The sequence below is a fragment of the Gossypium arboreum genome, chromosome 8 (assembly GCF_025698485.1).
Source record: "Gossypium arboreum isolate Shixiya-1 chromosome 8, ASM2569848v2, whole genome shotgun sequence".
In the NCBI taxonomy this organism is placed as follows: Eukaryota; Viridiplantae; Streptophyta; class Magnoliopsida; order Malvales; family Malvaceae; genus Gossypium; species Gossypium arboreum.
Genome location: NC_069077.1, coordinates 62,657,301 through 62,680,043, shown reverse-complemented (window position 1 = coordinate 62,680,043; position 22,743 = coordinate 62,657,301). Strand labels below are relative to the sequence as shown.

General features: G+C 34.4%; 1 protein-coding gene across 2 annotated transcripts; it reads right to left on the bottom strand.

Annotated features, from left to right (window-relative positions):
* Positions 1 to 15,198: 15,198 nt before the first annotated feature.
* LOC108464394 (vacuolar protein sorting-associated protein 26A-like) lies at positions 15,199 to 18,843 on the bottom strand. 2 transcript variants are annotated; one of them, XM_017764678.2, is made up of 11 exons: positions 18,575 to 18,829; positions 18,400 to 18,474; positions 18,191 to 18,265; positions 17,976 to 18,048; positions 17,788 to 17,832; positions 17,444 to 17,555; positions 17,018 to 17,084; positions 16,590 to 16,634; positions 16,368 to 16,423; positions 16,020 to 16,195; positions 15,199 to 15,845 (listed from the first exon to the last, which is right to left on the bottom strand). In XM_017764678.2, exons 1-11 carry the CDS (start codon positions 18,575 to 18,577, stop codon positions 15,670 to 15,672), a joined length of 903 nt encoding a protein of 300 aa, XP_017620167.1. In that variant the 5' UTR covers positions 18,578 to 18,829; the 3' UTR covers positions 15,199 to 15,669. The 2 variants fall into 2 exon arrangements, with proteins under 2 accessions (XP_017620167.1, XP_052874200.1); XM_053018240.1 differs by lacking the exon at positions 16,020 to 16,195 and having other exon boundaries at positions 16,590 to 16,681; positions 18,575 to 18,843.
* Positions 18,844 to 22,743: the final 3,900 nt, after the last annotated feature.

Genomic DNA, 22,743 nt, shown 5'->3' with positions numbered 1-22,743 from the left:
AGAAATACTTCAAAAACAATACGGGACCAAATTGAAATCATTTGGAAAGTCTAAGAAAAAGTTACAAAAATTTGGAATTTGGGTTCACACGACCGTGTGCCTCACACAGTTGAGACACACGCCCATGTCTTAGGTCGTGTAACCTTCAAACTAGGGACACACGGCCATGTCCCAGTCCGTGTCCTCACCCATGTAACTCTCTGAGTGAGGTCACACGGCCATGTCGCACGCCCGTATACCAAGCCATGTAACTCTCTGAGTTGCCCCACACACTTGTGTAACTCTCCGAGCTGCCCCACATGCCTGTGTAACTCTCTGAGTTACCCCACACGCCCGTGTGTTAGGCTGTGTAACTATCTAATTTTCCCCAAACGCCCGTGTTTCAGGCCATGTAACTCATTGACTTACATACAAAGGAACTCTTAGATGACACACAGACGTGTCGTCAGGTCGTGTGTCACACACGCCTGAGTTTTAGACCGTGTGGACTTAAATTTTCCTAAAATCAAGCCATTTCCTATACCATTTCATGCATGAACACTTAGGTCATTTGTGCACATTTTCAAGTCACCTAAACCATGCCAAAACATACATATATTTGCCATTCCAAAAATCCTAATTCAATTAACCAATATGTCATTCAAAGGCACCTCAAATGCAATCATCTAAACTTACCTAAACATATCAATTTTTCCTAATATCAAACATCAATATCTAGTTCAATAATTTCCAAAACATACCATAACTTAACCATAATCATACCAATTCAAAACATGCAACATAAGATAGCCACAATGACACAAACTAGCAAGGCATCAAATGTACCAACAAAGTTGACTTACACAACTTATACATACCAAATCATTAACTAAACATTCAACTAAATATCATTACAAGGCCACCTATACATTTCATTATAACCTTGGCCAAAACATTCAAAAACTACCGATATTTATGCTGGATAGTGTGGTAGATCTCCGACGAGCTTCCAAATCAATCGAGCTTTCGATAATCTATAAGACACAAGAAAGAACTATGTAAGCAATTAATGCTTAGTAAGCTCATATAACTTAAACACAACTTACCATTTCAATTCCATAATGTAAATAGCACAGTTGTTATACCAACTAAACCATAAGCTTGGCATTATGCCTATACAACATCATCAAATACACAAGTTAGTGCATTTATACATGGTTCAAATGAATTCATCCATAACAAGTAATATACACATTTATTCACATCATTTAAATCGCCATTCCCTTTCATAAGTTCATGATACATTCCATTTGAACACTTACCATTTCCTTTCCTTTCCATTACATCATTACTCACACGAATTGTGGGTCAGAATGTAAGCTACATGAAGCTGCTCACACGATCTGTGGAGTATCCGCAAAAACTATAGGACCTCAGTCATCTGTAGGACAGTTAAGACTAGCACCCGAAACATGAAATCCCTAATGACATGTCATTTGTATCCTACGAATTCCTATGGTTCAACCTAGACTCTGTGACAACCCGAATTAGGGCCTAATCGGAATAGTGGTTTTGTGACCACAAATCCGAGATAGAAATAATTGTTTTATAATTATTTTGGGGTTTATGATATGATTGCATGATTGTGTGAAAATTTCGTGATGAAATTCTATGCCTAAAGTGCTTAAATTGAAAGTAGGGACTAAATCGAATAAGTTGCAAAATTTGCATCCCAGAAGTTTTTAGTATGAAATTGTTTTGGAATATTAATTATGAGGTCTTAAATAGCAATTTGACCAATTTTAAGTTCATGGACAAAATTAGGACATGGAAGGAATTTTTGAAAGTTTAGTAAGGAGGGCATTTTGGTCATTTGGATATTAAATGAAATAAAATGGGAAAAATTACACAAAATTGATCATCATCCTCCTTAGTTGCTGCCGAATTCTCCTCTCTCCATAGCTAGGGTTTCTTCAATTTTCAAGCTCCATAGTAAGTGATTCCAAGCCCGCTTTTAATGTTCTTTACGCTTTTGGAATCCCTAAGCTCGATTAAGCTTATGCTAGTAATAATTTAACCTAGGGTTCACATTTGGAAAAATACCCATAGGTGAAATTTGTGTATTTTGATGTTTTATGATAGAATATGAGGTTTTAAATTATGTTAAATAACTTGTGCTACTCGGTTTTAAGTGAAAACGAGTAAAAGCAGATAATCGGTCCAAAAATACCTATTGTTCATAACTATATGATAGAGTGAGAATTTGATGTTGTTGTAGAAGAGAAAATGTTCAGCATATCATAAAATATAAGAATAAGGGCTGAAATTAAATTCCCGAGCCTAGGGGCAAAATTGTAATTTTGAAAAGTTAGGGGCAAAATGTAATTTTTCCATGATGTGATTTTGGATTGAAATAAATAGTATGAGTATTAAATGAGCTAAATGTGTTATTATAGATCAAGAAAGACGCGAATTGATCTCGAGCAGGGAAGGAAAAAGTTTTGGACTAAATTGCAAAATTTCCACATTTTGCACCAAGGTAAGTTTGTATGTAAATATTACAATAATTTCATGTACATTCTTATGTTTCAGCCTATTATATAAATATACTAGCTGATGTTAAAATATAAATCGACTATTGGAAGAATGGAAATAAATATAGAGAGAGATCCGGTTGAACATTCTGAGAGATCGAATGAAATAGAGGAGCGTAGCTAGGTCACATGTATGATGCTGAGTGCACATCATGTGTACAAGAAAGCTACGAGACACCCCAGTAGTAGCTAGGTCACATGCGTGATACGAGATGTATCCCATGTAGACAAGAGAGCTACGTGAAAGATAAATGTAGCTAGGTCGCATGCGTGATTCCAAGTGAAGGACACCATGTAGACAAGAGAGCTACGTGAAAGATAAATGTAGCTGGGTCGCATGCGTGATTCCAAGTGACGGACACCATGTAGACAAGAGAGCTACGAGACAAATCGGTTGGGTCGCATGAGTGGTACTAAGTGATCACCATGTGTACAAGAGAGCCGAACTAAACGAAGTATGATGGTGGGGCTGTGTGCTGAAACCATTAAATATCGAGGATTCATCCGAATTGTTCAACAGGATGGTTTTGTGGTGATATTGTGGTTTGGACCTACACTTATGGTGAATGAAATGTGGTGAAAATGATTTGTGGTATATACAAATATAAGATAAAATGAGGTTAGCATAAAGAATTTGTGAAAGAGTGAAATTAGCATTAAAACTGTTTTTAGATGGTAGCAGTGATGTGATTTTGAAAAATCACCAAAAATAGGAGGAATATAATTAGAGGTTGAATGAGATTTGAAATTAAATTTTAATGAGTCTACTTTCATATAAAAGAAACAGAGAAAGCAAAGGAATTCTATATTTTGAGATATTCACAATTGTATGTGACTCGCTCAGGATGAATACGTGATCCCCTGTTCCAACTTTGAAAAATCATTAAAAATTGTACAAAGAAAATTAAGAAATATAGTTTACATGCCTAAATTCCTTATTGAGACTAGTTTTAAATGAAACAGACATCAGGGTTGTTTGAATTGTGTACTGAGAGATATTCAATTCGTAGTGAACAGAGGTCAGATCAGTTGAGCTGTGTAACAGGGAAACTTTAACTAATAAACTGTACTAATCGGCTGAACCAAAAATTATAGAAAAAATTAGCAAAAAGCTTTATGAGTCTAGATTCAGGAAATTTTACGGATTTGAATTTCGAGTTTTGTAACTCGAGTTATGATTTATTTAGTGAATATGACGCAGCAGAGACAGCTTAATCAAAGTGGAATGAATAGTGAAGTTAAAGTAGATATACTTGAATTGTTGTGTAAACATGTTAGATTTTTTTTAATTAGTATTTACATACTTACTTACTAAGCTATAAGCTTACTTTGTTTCTCTCTTTTGTCTTATAGTGTTCTTCGCTTGCTCAGAGTTAAGGATCGTGAAGATCTATCCGCACTATCATACTTTAGGGTAGTTGAACTAAACGTTTTGAATTATGGCATGTATAGTAGGCTTAATTATTTTGTTACGTGTCATATTTGTCTAGGTTTAAAATATTAGTTACGATATTTCGACCAGCTAATTTGTACAAGCCATTAAAGTTGGCTAATATTGTTCAAGACATATATTATACGATGCACTATCAAATTGGATGACATATTTATATTTTTGTTATGTTTAATGGTATGTGTTATGTTTCGGTAATACCTTGTATCTGTTCCTGACGACAGAAAGGTAAGGGTGTTACATTTAGTGGTATCGAGCTATGGTTTAGTCGGTTCTCGGACTAATAAAGTGTGTGTAAAAGTCTAGCTATACATGCCATAAAAATATTGTGATAGTGTGGTGACTCGATTATTCTAAAGCGTGTTTTGTTTTAATATAGTAATGGATCTCAAGGAAGGCTGCGGTGATGATCTTTAGTAATGCGCTGCGCTCCCCGCACAAGGGACCGCTGTGGAAAGTAGACTGAGACATTGAGACAAGGAGATGAGGCTGGGATGCCTTTCTCCAAATGATGAACAATTGGTATCTTGAATTTATTCGAGCAAATCCAAATGCTCAACCTCCTCCACCCCTCCTATACCTCGACGATTTCCAGAGCTGCTCAAGGTATAGATTTGGTAAGAATGAACAAGCCTCCGGTTGACAAGATTCAAAACAAGGGGCGATGAGTTTAGAGCAAAGGTCGATGATGATCCCGAGAAAGCGGAATTCGGCTTGAAAATTCTACCCGTGTATTTGATGAGCTCTCATGTACACCGAGGAATGCTTAAAGTGTGTCAGATCACTTTTGAGAGATTCGCTTACCACCGGTGGAAGACTTTGGTTGCATGGTGCCAAAAGAAAAAGTTACTTGGGATTTCTTCCAGAAGAATTTAGAAAGAAATACATAAGTCGCGATTTATTGATCAAAACGGAAGAAGTTCCTTGAATTGAAGCAGGGAAAATGTCTCAGAAAGCGAGTATGAACGCGAATTTGTAAGACTCAGCAAGTATGCCTGAGAATGTGTGTCCACCGAGGCCATTATGTGTAGAAGATTTGAAGATGGGCTGAATGAGGACATTAAAGTGCTTGTAGGAATTTTGGAGTTGAAAGAATTTGTAGTATTGGTTGATCGAGCTCTTAAAGTCAAGAATTGAACAAAGAAAGAAGAAAAGCGCTATTGAGGCCCGAGATGTCGAAAAAGACAAATAAGCAAGCCATTTCAAACTCAACCAAAGAGGTCCAAAGAGACAAACCCTCGAATGACAGGTTTCAATTGGGGATTCACACAGAGATCGTGGTAGAGCATATTCGGGTCTAAAGCTCAAGCTACTTGGTGGCAAGTGTGGGTAATGTGCGACCTAGAAAGCCCGAGTGTCAACAATGTGGCGAGCAACATTATGGTGAGTGTTGGGGACCGAGCGAGCTTGTTTCAGTCTTGGTTCTCGCGAGCATTTTATTAGAGATTGTCCGGAGAAAGTTAAAGAAGAAAGATTTGAGTGCTAGATGAATACCACCGCTAGTAGAGGTAGACCACCGAGAAATCTGGAGGTGGGACTAGTAGTAAACGGTGATGAAAGATTTAACGGCAAGATCGAAGCTAGAGCACTGCTAGAGCTTATGCTATACGTGTCGAGAAGATGCATCATCTCCGATGTTATTCTTGGTACATTTTCTCTATGATACTATTGTTATTGCATTGATTGATCCCGGGTCCACTCATTCCTATATTTGCATGAATTTAGTATCCAATAAAAAGTTGCTGTTGAATTTCTTGAGTTTACGATTAAAGTGTCGAACCCTTAGGCCAATATGTGCTAGTTGACAAGGTTTGCAAGAATTGCCCATTAATGATTCAAGGTCACTTTTCCGCCAACTTGATGTTGTTACCATTTGGTGAGTTTGACGTTATCTTGGGAATGGACCTGGTTAACATTGTATGATGCTAAGGTAGATTGTAAACAAAAGACACTAGAGTTGAAATGTGAAAATGGAGAAATTCGTGGGTTGAAACAGATGAATCAAATAAATTGCCTATGGTGATTTCGCACATGTCCGCATGTAAATACATGAGAAAAGGGTGTGAAGCTTATCCGCTTATGTAATGAATATTGAGTTACCTCAACTGAAATTTGAATCGATCGATAGTCCGTGAGTTTCGGATGTATTTCCGAGGAATTGCCAGGTTGCCTCGAACGAGAGAGATAGATTTTGCCATTGATTTATTGCGGGCATTGCACCGATCTCGATTGCTCCATATAGAATGGCTCATTGAATTAAAAGAATTGAAGGCTCGATTGCAGGAGTTAATGGACAAGGGATTTGTGAGACCGAGTTTCTCTCCCTAGGGTGCTCTGTATTATTCAGAAGAAGAAGGATGGTTCAATGAGACTTTGCATTGATTACCGTCGACTTAATAAGGTGACTATAAAGAACAAGTACCGTTCTCGAGGATTGATGATTTATTCGATCGGTTAAAGGGGCCACAGTGTTTTCAAAGATTGATTTGAGGTCCGTTACTACCATTGAGAGTTAAGGAGTCGATGTCCCGAAAACCGCCTTTAGGACAAGGTATGGACATTATGAGTTTCTTGTGATGCCTTTCGCTTAACAAATGCTCCAACTATATTTATGGACTTAATGAATCGGATCTTGACCATATTTGGATAAGTTTGTAGTAGTGTTTATAGATGACATTTTAATTTATTCTCGAGATGAGTCTCGAACATGCCGAACACTTGAGAACTATATTACGATCTTGAGAGAAAAGAAACTGTTTGCCAAGTTTAGTAAAAGTGAGTTCGCTTCGTGAAGTCGGATTTTGGGGTATATAGTCTCGGTGATGGTATTCGGTGGATCCAAGCAAGATTTTGCGATCGTTGATTGAAACCGCCAAGAATGTATCCGAGGTTAGAAGCTTTTTAGGCTTAGCCGGGTATTATAGACGTTTTGTTGAAGGATTTTCGATGATTGCCTCTCCTATGACTAAGTTGTTGCAAAAGAATGTTAAGTTTGAATGGACTGATAAATGTCAACAAAGTTTTGAAAAATTGAAAGCACGATTGATCAAGCACCAATTTTAGTACAACCGAGTCGGAAAGGAGTTCGTAATTTATAGTGATGCATCATTGATGTGCCTTGGATGTGTGTTGATGCAAGAGGGTAAAGTGGTAGCTTATGCTTCGAGACGCTTAAAACCGCATGAGAAGAACTATCCTACACATGATTTGGAACTGCATTGTTGTTTTTGCCTTGAAGATTTGGCGACATTATTTGTACGGTGAAAATGCCGAATTTTACCGATCACAAAAGTTTGAAGTACTTGATGAATCAAAAGGATCCGAATCTGCGACAATAAGATGGCTTGAATTATTAAAGGATTATGATTTAGTGATTGATTATCATCCGGAAAAGCAAATGAAGTTCTTGACGCCTTGAGCGTAAAATTTCTTTTTACTTTGAGAGCCATGAACACGGGTTAGCATTGTCGATGATGGGTCAATCTTAGCAGAGATGAGAGCTAAACCGTTATTTCTCCGATTGATTTGTGATGCTCAAAAGAATGATAGTGAGTTGCGGATCATGAGAACTCAATGCGAATCGAGTTACGACTCGATTTTCGAGTTGGACCGGATGACTATTTGATGTTTCGAGACAGGATATGTGTGCCGAAAAACGATAAACCGATTCGTAAAATATTACATGAGGCGCACAATGGTCATTTATCGTTCATCCTGGTAGCACAAAATGTATAATGATTTAAAGAAGTCAGATTGGTGGCGGTATGAAAAGGGACATTTCGAATTTGTAACCAAGTGTTTGATCATCAACAAGTAAAAGTTGAACATCAAGTGCCTTCAGGATTACTTCAACGGTAATGGTGCTCGAGTGGAAATGGGACAAGATTACCATGGATTTTGTAACCGGTTTGCCTTTAACTCCTAAAAAGAAGGATCTTTGTTTGGGTAGTGGTTGATAGATTAACAAAGTCAGCCCACTTTATACCAAGACATACCGATTACTCACTTGATAAATTAGTCGAATTATATATTGCTGAAATTGTGAAGTTGCACGGAGTGCCTATGTCTATAATATCGATAGAGATCCAAGATTTACCTCGAGATTTTGGAAAAAGTTACACGAAGCTTTGGGTACAAAATTGAACTTTAGTACCGCATTTCATCCACAAACAGATGGTCAAACGGAAAGAGTAATCCGGTACTCAAGATATGCTTAGATGTGTGTTTTAGAATTTGGAGGTAGTTGGGAGAAATATCTATCTTTGATTGAGTTTGCCTACAATAATGCTTATCAATCAAGTATACAAATGGCACCGCATTGAAGCCTTGTATGGTCGTAAGTGTCGAACTCCTTTATATTGGACCGAGCTTAGTGAGAAACAGATTCATGGAGTTGATCTAGTTAAAGAAACCAAGAGAAAATAAAAGTAATTCGGGATTGCTTGAAAGTCGCTTCAGATCGACAAAAGTCATATGCGATTTAAAAGAAAAGAGATTGAATTTCGGTGGGTGATAAAGTGTTCTTGAAGGTGTCACCATGGAAAAAGATTCGAGATTTAGTCGAAAAGGCAAGTTGAGTCCGCGTTTTATTGGGCCGCATGAGATTCTCGAGAGAATTGGACCGATGGCATATCGGTTGGCCTTACCGCAGAGTTAGAAAGAATTCATAACGTGTTTCATGTATCAATGTTGCGACGTTATCGTTCGATCCTTCACATGTGATTTCCCAACGTAAATTGAGATTCGATCGGATATGACCTATGAGGAGAAACCAATAAAGATTTTGGCTCGAGAGGTTAAACAGTTAAGAAATAAAAGTATAGCTTTAGTGAAAGTATTGTGGCACGGACATGGGATAGAAGAGGCTACGTGGGAACCCGAGGAAGCTATGAGGAAACAAGACCCAAACCTCTTTTAGGTAAGATTTTCTGGGACGAAAATCTCAAAAGGGGGAGAATTGTGACAACCCGAATTAGGGCCTAATCGGAATAGTGGTTTCGTGACCACAAATCCGAGATAGAAATAATTGTTTTATAATTATTTTGGGGTTTATGATATGATTGCATGATTGTGTGAAAATTTCGTGATGAAATTCTATGCCTAAAGTGCTTAAATTGAAAGTAGGGACTAAATCGAATAAGTTGCAAAATTTTCATCCCAGAAGTTTTTAGTATGAAATTGTTTTGGAATATTAATTAGGAGGTCTTAAATAGCAATTTGACCAATTTTAAGTTCATGGACAAAATTAGGACATGGAAGGAATTTTTGAAAGTTTAGTAAGGAGGGCATTTTGGTCATTTGGATATTAAATGAAATAAAATGGGAAAAATTACACAAAATTGATCATCATCCTCCTTAGTTGCTGCCGAATTCTCCTCTCTCCATAGCTAGGGTTTCTTCAATTTTCAAGCTCCATAGTAAGTGATTCCAAGCCCGCTTTTAATGTTCTTTACGTTTTGGAATCCGGAAGCTCGATTAAGCTTATGCTAGTAATAATTTAACCTAGGGTTCACATTTGGAAAAATACCCATAGGTGAAATTTGTGTATTTTGATGTTTTATGATAGAATATGAGGTTTTAAATTATGTTAAATAACTTGTGCTACTCGGTTTTAAGTGAAAACGAGTAAAAGCAAGATAATCGGTAAAAATACCTATTGTTCATAACTATATGATAGAGTGAGAATTTGATGTTGTTGTAGAAGAGAAAAATGTTCAGCATATCATAAAATATAAGAATAAGGGCTGAAATTAAATTTCGAGCCTAGGGGCAAAATTGTAATTTTGAAAAGTTAGGGGGCAAAAATGTAATTTTTCCATGATGTGATTTTTGGATTGAAATAAATAGTATGAGTATTAAATGAGCTAAATGTGTTATTATAGATCAAGAAAGACGCGGAATTGATCTCGAAGCTGGGAAGGAAAAAGTTTTGGACTAAATTGCAAAATTTCCATATTTTGCACCAAGGTAAGTTTGTATGTAAATATTACAATAATTTCATGTACATTCTTATGTTTCAGCCTATTATATAAATATACTAGCTGATGTTAAAATATAAATCGACTATTGGAAGAATGGAAATAAATATAGAGAGAGATCCGGTTGAACATTCTGGAGAGATCGAATGAAATAGAGGAGCGTAGCTAGGTCACATGTATGATGCTGAGTGCACATCATGTGTACAAGAAAGCTACGAGACACCTCAGTAGTAGCTAGGTCACATGCGTGATACGAGATGTATCCCATGTAGACAAGAGAGCTACGTGAAAGATAAATGTAGCTAGGTCGCATGCGTGATTCCAAATGAAGGACACCATGTAGACAAGAGAGCTACGTGAAAGATAAATGTAGCTGGGTCGCATGCGTGATTCCAAGTGACGGACACCATGTAGACAAGAGAGCTACGAGACAAATCGGTTGGGTCGCATGAGTGGTACTAAGTGATCACCATGTGTACAAGAGAGCCGAACTAAACGAAGTATGATGGTGGGTGTGTCTTTGAAACCATTAAATATCGAGGATTCATCCGAATTGTTCAACGGGATGGTTTTGTGGTGATATTGTGGTTTGGACCTACACTTATGGTGAATGAAATGTGGTGAAAATGATTTGTGGTATATACAAATATAAGATAAAATGAGGTTAGCATAAAGAATTTGTGAAAGAGTGAAATTAGCATTAAAACTGTTTTTAGATGGTAGCAGTGACATGATTTTGAAAAATCACCAAAAATAGGAGGAATATAATTAGAGGTTGAATGAGATGTGAAATTAAAGTTTAATGAGTCTACTTTCATATAAAAGAAACAGAGAAAGCAAAGGAATTCTATATTTTGAGATATTCACAATTGTATGTGACTCGCTCAGGATGAATACGTGATCCCCTGTTCCAACTTTGAAAAATCATTAAAAATTGTACAAAGCAAATTAAGAAATATAGTTTACATGCCTAAATTCCTTATTGAGACTAGTTTTAAATGAAACAGACATCAGGGTTGTTTGAATTGTGTACTGAGAGATATTCAATTCGTAGTGAACAGAGGTCAGATCAGTCGAGCTGTGTAACAGGGAAACTTTAACTAATAAACTGTACTAATCGGCTGAACCAAAATTATAGAAAAAATTAGCAAAAAGCTTTATGAGTCTAGATTCAGGGAAATTTTATGGATTTGAATTTCGAGTTTTTAACTCGAGTTATGATTTATTTAGTGAATATGACGCAGCAGAGACAGCTTAATCAAAGTGGAATGAATAGTGAAGTTAAAGTAGATATACTTGAATTGTTGTGTAAACATGTTAGATTTTTTTTTTAATTAGTATTTACATACTTACTTACTAAGCTATAAGCTTACTTTGTTTCTCTCTTTTGTCTTATAGTGTTCTTCGCTTGCTCGGGAGTTAAGGATCGTGAAGATCTATCCGCACTATCATACTTTAGGGTAGTTGAACTAAACGTTTTGAATTATGGCATGTATAGTAGGCTTAATTATTTTGTTACGTGTCATATTTGTCTAGGTTTAAAATATTAGTTACAAGATTTCGACCAGCTAATTTGTACAAGCCATTAAAGTTGGCTAATATTGTTCAAGACATATATTATACGATGCACTATCAAATTGGATGACATATTTATATTTGGTTATGTTTAATGGTATGTGTTATGTTCGTAATACCTTGTATCTGCTCCTATGACAGAAGCAGGTAAGGGTGTTACAGACTCAACATCTAACAATTAATCATAGCATTAACATGATTATAAATCGATCCATTTACATTAAAATAACCTAATAAACATTCAAATTAAAAAATATTAATACGATAACTGTTTCTACGAACTTACCTCAACTATTAAGGACGTGAAGTTAAATCGAGCTAATCCGAAGCTTTTGTTTCACCTCGATCTAGGTCCGTACATGGTTTATCTTGATCTAAATAGACAATTTCAATCCATTTAATACTTATAGTATACAATTTAGTCCACATTTCATATTTATGCCAAATTACTATTTTGCCCCTAACATTTTAACTTTTCACAATTTAGTCCTTAAGCTTATAATTGGAATCTAAGCATTTTAATCCCTCATTCAAGCTAAAAAAAATTATTAGGGACTTATATCAAACCAAATAAACCATCATTTCATAAATTTAACATGAATTTTTACAATTTTTACAAATCAATCCCTAAACGCAAATTTCATCAAAAATCACTTTACAGAACTTATTTATTTCTCAAAAAAGATTCATAATCTATCAATTAATATCAAAAATCATTTAAGAGCATTCATGACATAACCCTCAACCTTTAATAGTTTTACAAATTGACTCTCGGGCTAGCTAAATTAAGCTAAAACGACCTCAAAAACATAGAAATCATTAAAAACGGGGGTTGAAAACAATTACATGCGCTAATGGAAGCTTGGCCAAACCTAGCCTTTAGCAGTTTTACAAATTGACCCCCGGGCTAGCTAGATTAAGCTAAAACGACCTCAAAAACATAGAAATCATTAAAAACGAGGCTTGAAAACACTTACATGCGCTAAAGGAAGCTTGGTTGAACCTAGCCCTATCTTCAATGGGGAAATTCGATTGAGGAAGAAGAAACGAAGATGATACTTATTTTTCTTTCTTTTGTTTTAGGTTTTAATTACTTAATTACCTTTTTAACCTTAAAAAACTTTATTAATTTCATCAAAACCATACCATAAACATCCACTAACCATAAAAATGGTCTAATTACCATTTAAGTCCATCTGATTTCATTTCCATGGTTTTTTAGCCTTTTTAACTAATAGAACTCCATTTTTACACTTTTTACAATTTAGTCCTTTTCACTTAATCAATCATACAAACATCAAAATTTCTTAACGAAATTTTAATACGACCCTAATATAATCCTATAAACATTAAAATAAAATAAAATAATAATTTACTCATCAGATTTGTGGTCCTGAAACCACTGTTTCGATTTCACTAAAAATGGATTGTTACATTCACACTTAGAGATATTTTTGTTATAATTATTTTATTTTGTTTGGGTAATAAGGAGTATATTATTTGGGTTTGAGTTTAGTATAATATATTTTAGTTTTGGAATAAATATTTTGAATATTTTATAAATTTAATAAGAAAGCTAAAATTTATTTAATTGTTAATATAATATAATGATGAACAATAAAAGATATTTTTGTTAATTCATATAATATCATAGAATGAAAAATTTACATACAATAAGCACTTTAATTATTTTAAATAAAATAAATTTATTAAATATATATAATTTATGTTTTTACAAGAAAAATTGAATTGTGTTGTCCATTATTCATATAACTAGAATTATGATAACTATAAAAAAAAATTCTAGTTCACTCAAAAAGAATGATCATTGTTAAGCTTAAAAATTTGATTTTCACTATCGAAATATATGGAATAATGTCCTGGTTACTATCCCTAATTAAAAAGGTATCATTAGAAATGAAATTCTGAATGTCTTTGACGTCAACTAAATGATCAACCTTACTATAATAACTAGAGTTGTCACTACAATCATGCATGTTTTTATCCGTATCATTTCTAGTCGGGTCTTCATTTACAGGAGTATTTTCAGCAGGACCAAGGGGGCTATCTATTGATTTACTTAGCCCACATCTGTATTCTAATTCTCCCTTAGACAAGATCAAATTGAATCATCATTTTTCCATAGAGCTTGCTTGCCTCTATTTCCATGAAAGTACAGTAGATGAATAGTCATTCGATGAAAAATCAATTGAATATTTTATTTCCTATCAGAATACGCATACTAGATACAATCACTAGGGTTATTAACAAACAATGAGTGAATATTGAAAGAAACGATTCTCTGTGAGAACCAGGAGTAGCAGTTCATTATATATGATAAAGCTCTTTTTTCTTTTGAATTAGAAATATCGTATAAAAGTAACATGAATTATTACATTCAAAGTTGAAATATTTTTAACTTATAACATTCAATATTAGTGGAATCCATCAGAGCCGCTGGCTTGATCTGAGCCCGAATCCGAAAAATTCGAGTCTGAAAGGTCCTGAGCCCAAAAGAACTCGAGCCTTAGCTAATCTGAACCTGAAAAAATTTGAACTTGAATAAATCTGAATCCAAAGTACGCTTAATCTGAGTCCGCTCATTTGCTAGCTAGCGTTATGTATTGCAAATCTAAAAAGCAAATGGGGTTGGGTTTTGGACTAACGTGTTTGAATTCCTAAGAAGAAAGCTCTGACTCTCCAAGAAAAAACTCGAGTGTTAGATGTCTGAGATTCATACCTAAGAACTCAAAGAATAATTGGTTTTTTTTTTTGTTTTTTTTTTAAATGTTTAGTAAGTTGGCAATGAACCTGCAAATTGTGAACCATGATGTATTTAGCCAGCCAGCTTGTATCAGATTAGGTATTGTAATGTTTTTGAAGTTTACTTGCTGGATTTGTAGAGGTTGACCATTGTACCAGCTGTTGGTTTCTTCTGTATTTATGCTACCGAACTAGAAACAATGTTCTAATGGGTTTTTTCCTCTCATACTGAAGACGTATTTTCCCTATCTTTCCATTGTTTCAAGTCTCCAAAATTAACATAAATTCTCCCCCAAACATCGACTGTATCAAGATTCTCCACCACCTTTGCAAACATTCACGACGTTAATCACATTCATGATATGAAAATGAGAATGAAACAAACAATAAAACGAAATGCCACCTACCAAGGAATCTCTAGTACGAGCAATTCAGGCATTAAAGAATTTGAAGGTGAGATGAATTATAGAACAGATCAGGGCATTGTTGCAGTGGAAACTTCTGCCATGAGCACCCACCATGCTTCACCCACGATCGCCTACATCTCCCATGTATAGCTAAGTGACTTCACAATAGCTTCAGTCGAATACCATTACTGTTTGCTCTCTCTCACACACCAGTCGATGATGTTATCTTTAATAAATTATAATAATTGTAAAACCACTTCAAGCCTTTCTTTTATTCAGAGTCCATATAGCCTCCTTTGAGAAGGGAAGAGGGGGTTTATCTTGAAATTGAGAAGTCAAGCCGATAAATAAGATAGCTTGAGCCAGTTTCATGAAGAAAAACACTACACCAGCATTATTATATGAACAGAACAGAAATCGCTTAGGAATAACAGCAACCATGGACAGCTAGGTTATAAGAAATGAACCATAATGTATATAATTCAGAATAAGGAAATTATTGAATCATTGATGACAAGCGCTCATCAACATTGGAATCACACAAAAAAATCAACAAGGGAAACAAAATTGATCATGATTCATGCCATTGCAATGTAAATTTGACGGACATCAGATGGGGACTGGCATCTTGTAGACTCCAATGTCCAAACTGAGCAGAAGAAGCCCTAGTGACGACTGTAGCAAACAGCAACTATATTCCCCTGAATAACATATGAATCATGTACACCATTGACCATTTCCGAGGCAAAGCTGCAACAAATCAAAGTCTACACAAAAAAGAAAAGAAACACTATAGCCCTTCGAAAGAAACAACCCTATGTTCAGATAGTATTAACCCTAAGCTTCAAGGCTTTACGGAGGTGTCGCAAGGCAGTTAATCATTTGTTCTCCTTTACTGACGGAATTCCAAGTATGATGCTTAATCAGGAATCCTGCTGCCTATATATTGCAATTTCCTGCTGTTTGAAATATCGACGATCTTCTTCGTCCACCAGAACAAGATTTAAGTAATACTTCACACTGAATTTGTTGTTGATGTTGCGATAAGTTGGAGTCAGTTCATATGGACTAAGAAACAGCCTGATTGGAATTGATTCACCTTCAATACCAAGCACATGATTGTGAGCGCTATCCTTAAGGAAATGATATATATCAGTAGCAATTGAAGTATCTGAGGTATCAAAACTAAAAGTTTGCCTAACTACATATCCTTCCAAAAGAAAACACAACTCAGATCTTATAGTATGCAAGAAATCTTAAGTTACAAGCAAACCTCGGACTGGAGCACCATCCATCAACTCAAACTTAGCTAGCGTTTCTGTTTCAACATGAGTATTTGCTCCTGATCCAGTTGACTCTCGACGCCTGATCTCAAGATCCATATTCTTAATCTTGATCCTCACAAGAAGAAAATATATCTTACCAATAATAACATCTTTCAGATGATACCTGAGCAATTTGGATTCCACCAATGTCTAATCAAAACCTACGTGATAAAAAGTGACTAGGAAAATTGCTACTTATAATAGTTTAAGCTGACCAGCTTAAATCCTAAATCCACACAAACCTAAGCCAACCTATGATGCCAGGTTTAAGCACAATCCATAGATGTTAAACTTACTTGCTTTTATTATACTCAAACTCAATGTGCAGGCAATCTTCAATTCCAACTTCCATCTGCAAATGGATGGACTTTTGTTAAAATTAAGTATTATCAATAAAAAAGCTGTGTGAACTCATTACAAATCTCAAAATGAACAAATTTAATGTTAATAAGAATCAGTTAAGATACCAATGAAAAGCACAATACAATTTCTATCTTAACATTATGACAAGCACTCACTTTGATGCTATTGTTGATTGACGGAGGTGGAGAATAATTGCGAACCTCATACACATTAACCAAGCAAAAGATAAGTTGCTACAATCACAACACTGAAAAAGAAACTCAATGGAGAACAATATACAATGGTCAATTTAGTAAATGTCCTGAAACCATAATGAAAGGCCAAATAGATTGATGTTGGCTTTGTTGTATATGAGTATAATGTCAGGAATAAAAGGGAAAAGCAACTCTTCACAATAAGGTAGAGTCTAAAGTTCTCCCTTATATGGCACACCTTAGATACACTTATTTGTACAATGCTGCTAGTGCATTTGAGAGTGAGGTTCCATAATGCGCAAGAAAAAGAGAAATGAAAAAGGAGATAAAACTCATTTTGAAAAGAAAAAAAATAATGAAAGGAAGAGGATGCAGATGAAAACACTTACTATAAAGTCCTGGTATTCCACTATGCTTCCACCATAATTACGACTAACTGTCACTTTCAGGACATACCTGGGAAAAGAAACGAATCAAATTCTAACATGGGTTGTCCAATTATAGTCTCAAAATGATCAACCTCAGCTGCGGACCAACAAAACAATATTTTATTTAGAATTCCAAAATAAACATTTTTTAATAATACATAAATAACAGAGTGATTTGTAAACTTTATTTTTTTTTTGTTCAACGATTTCTAAACTTTATTGAGCTAAGTACCAAGAACTATTATTATGATAATCGACTGATTTATAAGCCTTAACAACCCATAACAAACATACATCAAGTGATCAAGGAAATACTCAAATCAAATTGACTAAAAGTGATGTGAATAAAATTTTATCTTTAAAGATTTAGTGCAGGGGGTACCATACCTAAGCCGCAGATTTGCACCGTTATAAGTTTCATATGGCATTTCAACTGTTGAAAATTCAAATGGATATGTTTTTCTTTCATATATATCCCCAGGAACATCCAATTCACGTACTGCAAATATCAAGAATATAAAAGTGGCAAACAAAACAAACCAATCAACAATCTACTAAAACTTAGCATAAACCAAACTTTTGTGCACATCATAAACGAGAAAGCTAAATCATAAACTTTTGTGCATCTCTGCCACATGCATCTAATGAAAACTAATCACTGAAATTTATTTAAAAGAACACCTAAAAGTACCCAGGCAGAGCAAACAAAAGTGAAGTCAGAATATACGCACCAAGGGAGGTAAAATCATAAAAGTTGCCTCTGTCAAAATACATCTCTGGAAAGAAAAAACAAAGTTAGCATTAACTTCATTTCAACAAGAAATACGAATACACGTAAAAATTCAGTCCTATTCAGTTTCCATGTCAGAATGATATTTAAAGCTTGGACTGAATCAGTGAACAAAGAGCAAGGACGAACCTATTTGACCAAGGAGCTCAACTTTAACACCAAGATGTTCAATTTTCTTTCCTTGAAGTGGTTCTATGGAAACCTGAAAGCGGCAGATAATAGGAAGTTCTTCAAAAGGTTTAGGGTTGATAAATGAATCATCAAAGCTATGAATATAATACGACTTCAATGATCTGATCCCAATCTGTTAAAATCTTTCTAAAAGTAAATAAGTGAATAAATACCTTCCCAGCAATACTTTCTTTACTTTGGAAAAGCGAAACCATAATCGTTTTGCCATTTTCCTTTTTCATCGGGACCTAATCAAACCGCAATAATCCAGATTCCACAACACGAATCGTGAAAAATTAACTAATAATCACAATAAAAATAAAAGTCTAGTTTTAATTTTCTTTTTGAACGATTCTACATCTGAGAGGATCGAGAGGAATACCTGCTTCCGAGATTTTCCGTCGGAAAATGTGATCGAGATATTACATGCAGGCTTGAAAGCTCCAATCAGGAAATTCTTTTTAAAAAGAGCAAATCCGAATTACATTCAATAAACAGTCAAATTGGAAATCCATTAGATTTAAGAAAAGCAAATTCCAATGAAAGTGAGATATTACCATGCTGTTACGTTGCAATGAAATTGAGGATGAGTTAAATATATTGTGAGAGCAATTATTGAGATCGGAAAGCGCAGGAAGGAAGAAACGAAAAACCCTAGACGGCAGAGGGGATTGAAATTGGCGAAGGAGAGGAAACCCAACCAACCAGTTTGAGTTTTGACAGTTAGGAATGAGAAGCAAAGACTGGCGTCTATTCTATCCAGTAGTACCAAGCTCGTCGTCAACATCACGTGCTTTTCACGCGATGTCACTATAATAATAATAACTAGTATTTATCCCGAGCTGCGCGTGGGCTATATAATTCATTATATGGTAATAAATTATTAAAGGAACAAATAGATTTCTTTTTAAAAAACTAATAGATTAATATCTATATGGGTACATTCCCTTAAAAATAATTTATATGGGCAGATAATATAAAGTAAAACTCTGAAAATATTGAGCCAACTATTCTCTTAATTGTTCACCCTTTGCAACAACACCAACTATTCTGCACAATCCACCACCACCTCAATTTAGGTAGCCTTTACCTCTTGTTGCGAAGCATCATCCCCTCCCAAAATATCTTCAATCTTTGCAATGACATCTAAGTAGAGGTATCTCCACCCTTCTCTTTTCTTTTCTTTTTTTCCTTTTATTGGCTTCCCTAGGTCTCCATTGAGCCTCCTTTTGTGATTCAAATGTACCTTTCCCTTCAGCTCTAGGTTTTTTCTGAGCCTTTTCAAATTCATCTTAAGAAGTAATTTTCATTCTTGTCATTGTGAATATAAGAAGACAAAAATGATGAACAACTAAGAGAGAATAACAAACTTAAGTAACAACAGCTTAAGGAAAATATGAATCGATTAGGGTAATTGCACAACCACTTTAAGAACACTTTTTGGAAACAATCAAATCAATTTCAAATCCCACATTAATGATGAAAAAGCATGACAATTGCCACTCCTTTTTCCCTCCAAGATTTAGTGAGAGAAACAAATCACAAAAAGAAAATTTTATAACAAAATTTTGAATCCAAAAATAACCTTTGACAAAACAAAATCAAGCTTTTGTGTTTGGATGCCTTCCAAAAACTTGTGTGAGTCATTTAGACGTGACACACTCTAATAGAGGACTTCAAGTGTTCAAACCTAGTTGCATCCAATGGTTTAGTGAACAAATCAACTAGTTATTTTTGTGTGGACATGAACTTAACCTCAACAACACCATTCTCAATCAATTTCCATATGAAATGATACCTAATGTCAATATGTGTAGTCTTCTAATGTTGTACTAGATTCTTGAAAAAATTAATGTCACTTGTGTTATCACACAAGACAATAGCCATATCTAATTCAACACCAAAATCTTTCATTATTTGCTTCATCCATAGCAATTGAGCATAGTAACTCCATTCAACAACATACCGATAGTGAGATTGAACTAGTTTCTTATAGTACTATGACACCAAATTCAATCCAAGGTAGAGACAACCACATGATGTACTCTTCCTATCATCAATGTTACATGCCCATTTAGCATCATTGTAACCAACTAGATTCATGATGCTATCCTTTGAAAACCAAATTCCCAAATCAGTAGTTCTATGGACATATCAGATAATCCTCTTCATAGGTTTCGCATGGGACTCTCTTGGACTTGCTTGGTACCTAGCGCATACTATTGGATCTGGTGCCCTAAGTGTAGTAATTTTCGTCTATGTACATTTGTAATTTTTCAAACAAATTGGTTAATAAAATTATTCATAATTATATTAATACCCTATGTATATTGTCCTCACGTGGTTTTTGCATATAAAGCTAATAGAAGCAAATATTGGCTCACTAGTTATCTAATACTTTAACTAATACTAAGTAGTATTACGTGGTCTAATTGTAATACGAAAAAATAACTTATACTGGTAGACCAAACTAAACATGTCCTTAGTCTAATAGGAAATGAGCAAACCGTTTGAAATACTAATATGTCGTCTATCAAGTCCAACTGGGGCGGTGCCTTGTCTTGCGCATTTGAGTGGATGACTCTTGTAATGACCCGATAATAAGGGGTGTCAAAAAATGTATTTTCGAGACTCTATTTTCTTAAACCGAACTCGTAAATATTTTTATTAAATATTTACGAGGCTAGGTTAGTAGCTAATTAATTTTTAGAATAGTGAATTTTGTAAAAGTAGGAGTTGTTAAGGTACATGGACTGGATGGTGTAAGGGTTAAAAGTTTGAATTATAGCTTAAAATAAATTAAAAGGACTAAAGAAGCAATTATGCCCTTGTTTCATTTAAAATGGACATTTATGACATGTATATATATATATTATATATTATGTTAATATAATATGTATATATGTTATACTAATAAATTGTATAAAATGTATGTATATTATATAATAAGGTATAATAATAATAATAATAATAATAATAATAATAGTACATTAAAACAGCCAAAAATTTTCTTCTTTCATTACTATTACACTATTACATGCAAAGATTAAGAAAACAAAAAGAAATGAATGAAAGAAAGAAATAGCAAGGACACACGGCCTAAGGGGTTTGAGGTTCAAGCTCAAATTGGTTAGTACAATTTAGTTCTTATACTTGTAATTTCTATGTTTTTGGAATTCTGGTACCTAGAGCTACCCGACTCATATTGTAATTTTTAGTATTGTTCAAGATTTTAGATGTTGATATTGTTGAATAGTTTAAGTATTAAGGATTAAATAGATAGATTTTTAAGTTAGAAATGGAAAAATGACTAAATTATGGAATTAATTGTTGATTTTGAACAATAGGGACTAAATTGTGAAAATTTTAAAATTAAGGGGTCGAATTAGAAAAGAGGAAGCTAAATGTGGTTTAGAGTGAAATTAGCATAAAAATATGAAGTTAATTGTTAAGGTTAAAATTAGTCAAGATTTAGGGATTAAATTGAAGAATAAGCAAAATATAGTGTGAAAATTGAAATTTAACGTGAAGTTGAAATGTGTAATATTAATGTGAGTTAATTGTTTTATTCCGTAGCTAACATCGTATCAGAATCCTTGAGTAAAAAGGGGAAGAATAAAATTGACGTCGAATAACTCGGAAATCACGATTTGTGTTTTTATAATCCGAATTAAATAGTAGATTATTGCATATATAATTGTTTGCAAGTGGTAAGCATTTGAGATGGGCACTTTGGTACTTTGGGATTGAATTAAATTTATAATTGAACTGAAATGGATTGATTTTGTATATTATGAAATATGTTGATTATGAATAGATGTGTATTGAGAAAAATGTGATTATTATCAAATTGAATATATGTTTATATGTGATGATATACATTTATGAAATAGAGACATTGTTTGTATTGAAAAGTGAAATGAATCCCTATTAACTGTATCGGGCTGAGTCGGATATAGATGGCATGTTATAAGATAAGAAGAGTTCAGGAATTACTCCGACCTTGAGTCGATGAAGCATTGGGTACCAATTTGCTTTAGTTTTACCGATGAGACACTAGGTGTCAATTTATATAGTGCTAGGTGCAATTATTACTTCAGATTTATCCGATGAGGCATTGGGTGCCAAATTGGTATGTTGGTTGGATCCGTGTATCCGTCCGAGTTCGTGTCGTGCTAATAGGGGAAAGTAAAATAATCATTCATGTGATTGATATTGAAATGGAAAAGATGAGAAATGAGTATGAGATGAGAAAATATTGAAATGGAAAATATGAGAAATGATTATGAGATGAGAAATGAAATATGAAATGATAAATTGAGAAGTGAAACTTGAATGAATTCAATAATTAATCAAAGATATAGATCATGCCATTGCATGACATAATGTATTCAAATGTTAAATGTAACGCCATTCATATATACTTATATATTTGAACATGTGAAAATCTTAGCAGATGTGAATAAGGAATGAGCAAAAAATTATACTATTGAATTGAAACACATGAACATATCTTACCTGTTGCATTTTTCATTTTAAATACTTACATCAAGTTTATATTATTTGGATTATAGAAATACCACTGAGTTTTACTCAGCGTGCGGTTTTGTTTTTTGTGCGCAGGCTAGGTACTGTTTGAATTATTACTGACTCAACATCAAATAAAAAATCTCGAGCTCAAGTGTGGTGATATTTCATTTTGTAATGGAATGTACCTAAGGAGTGT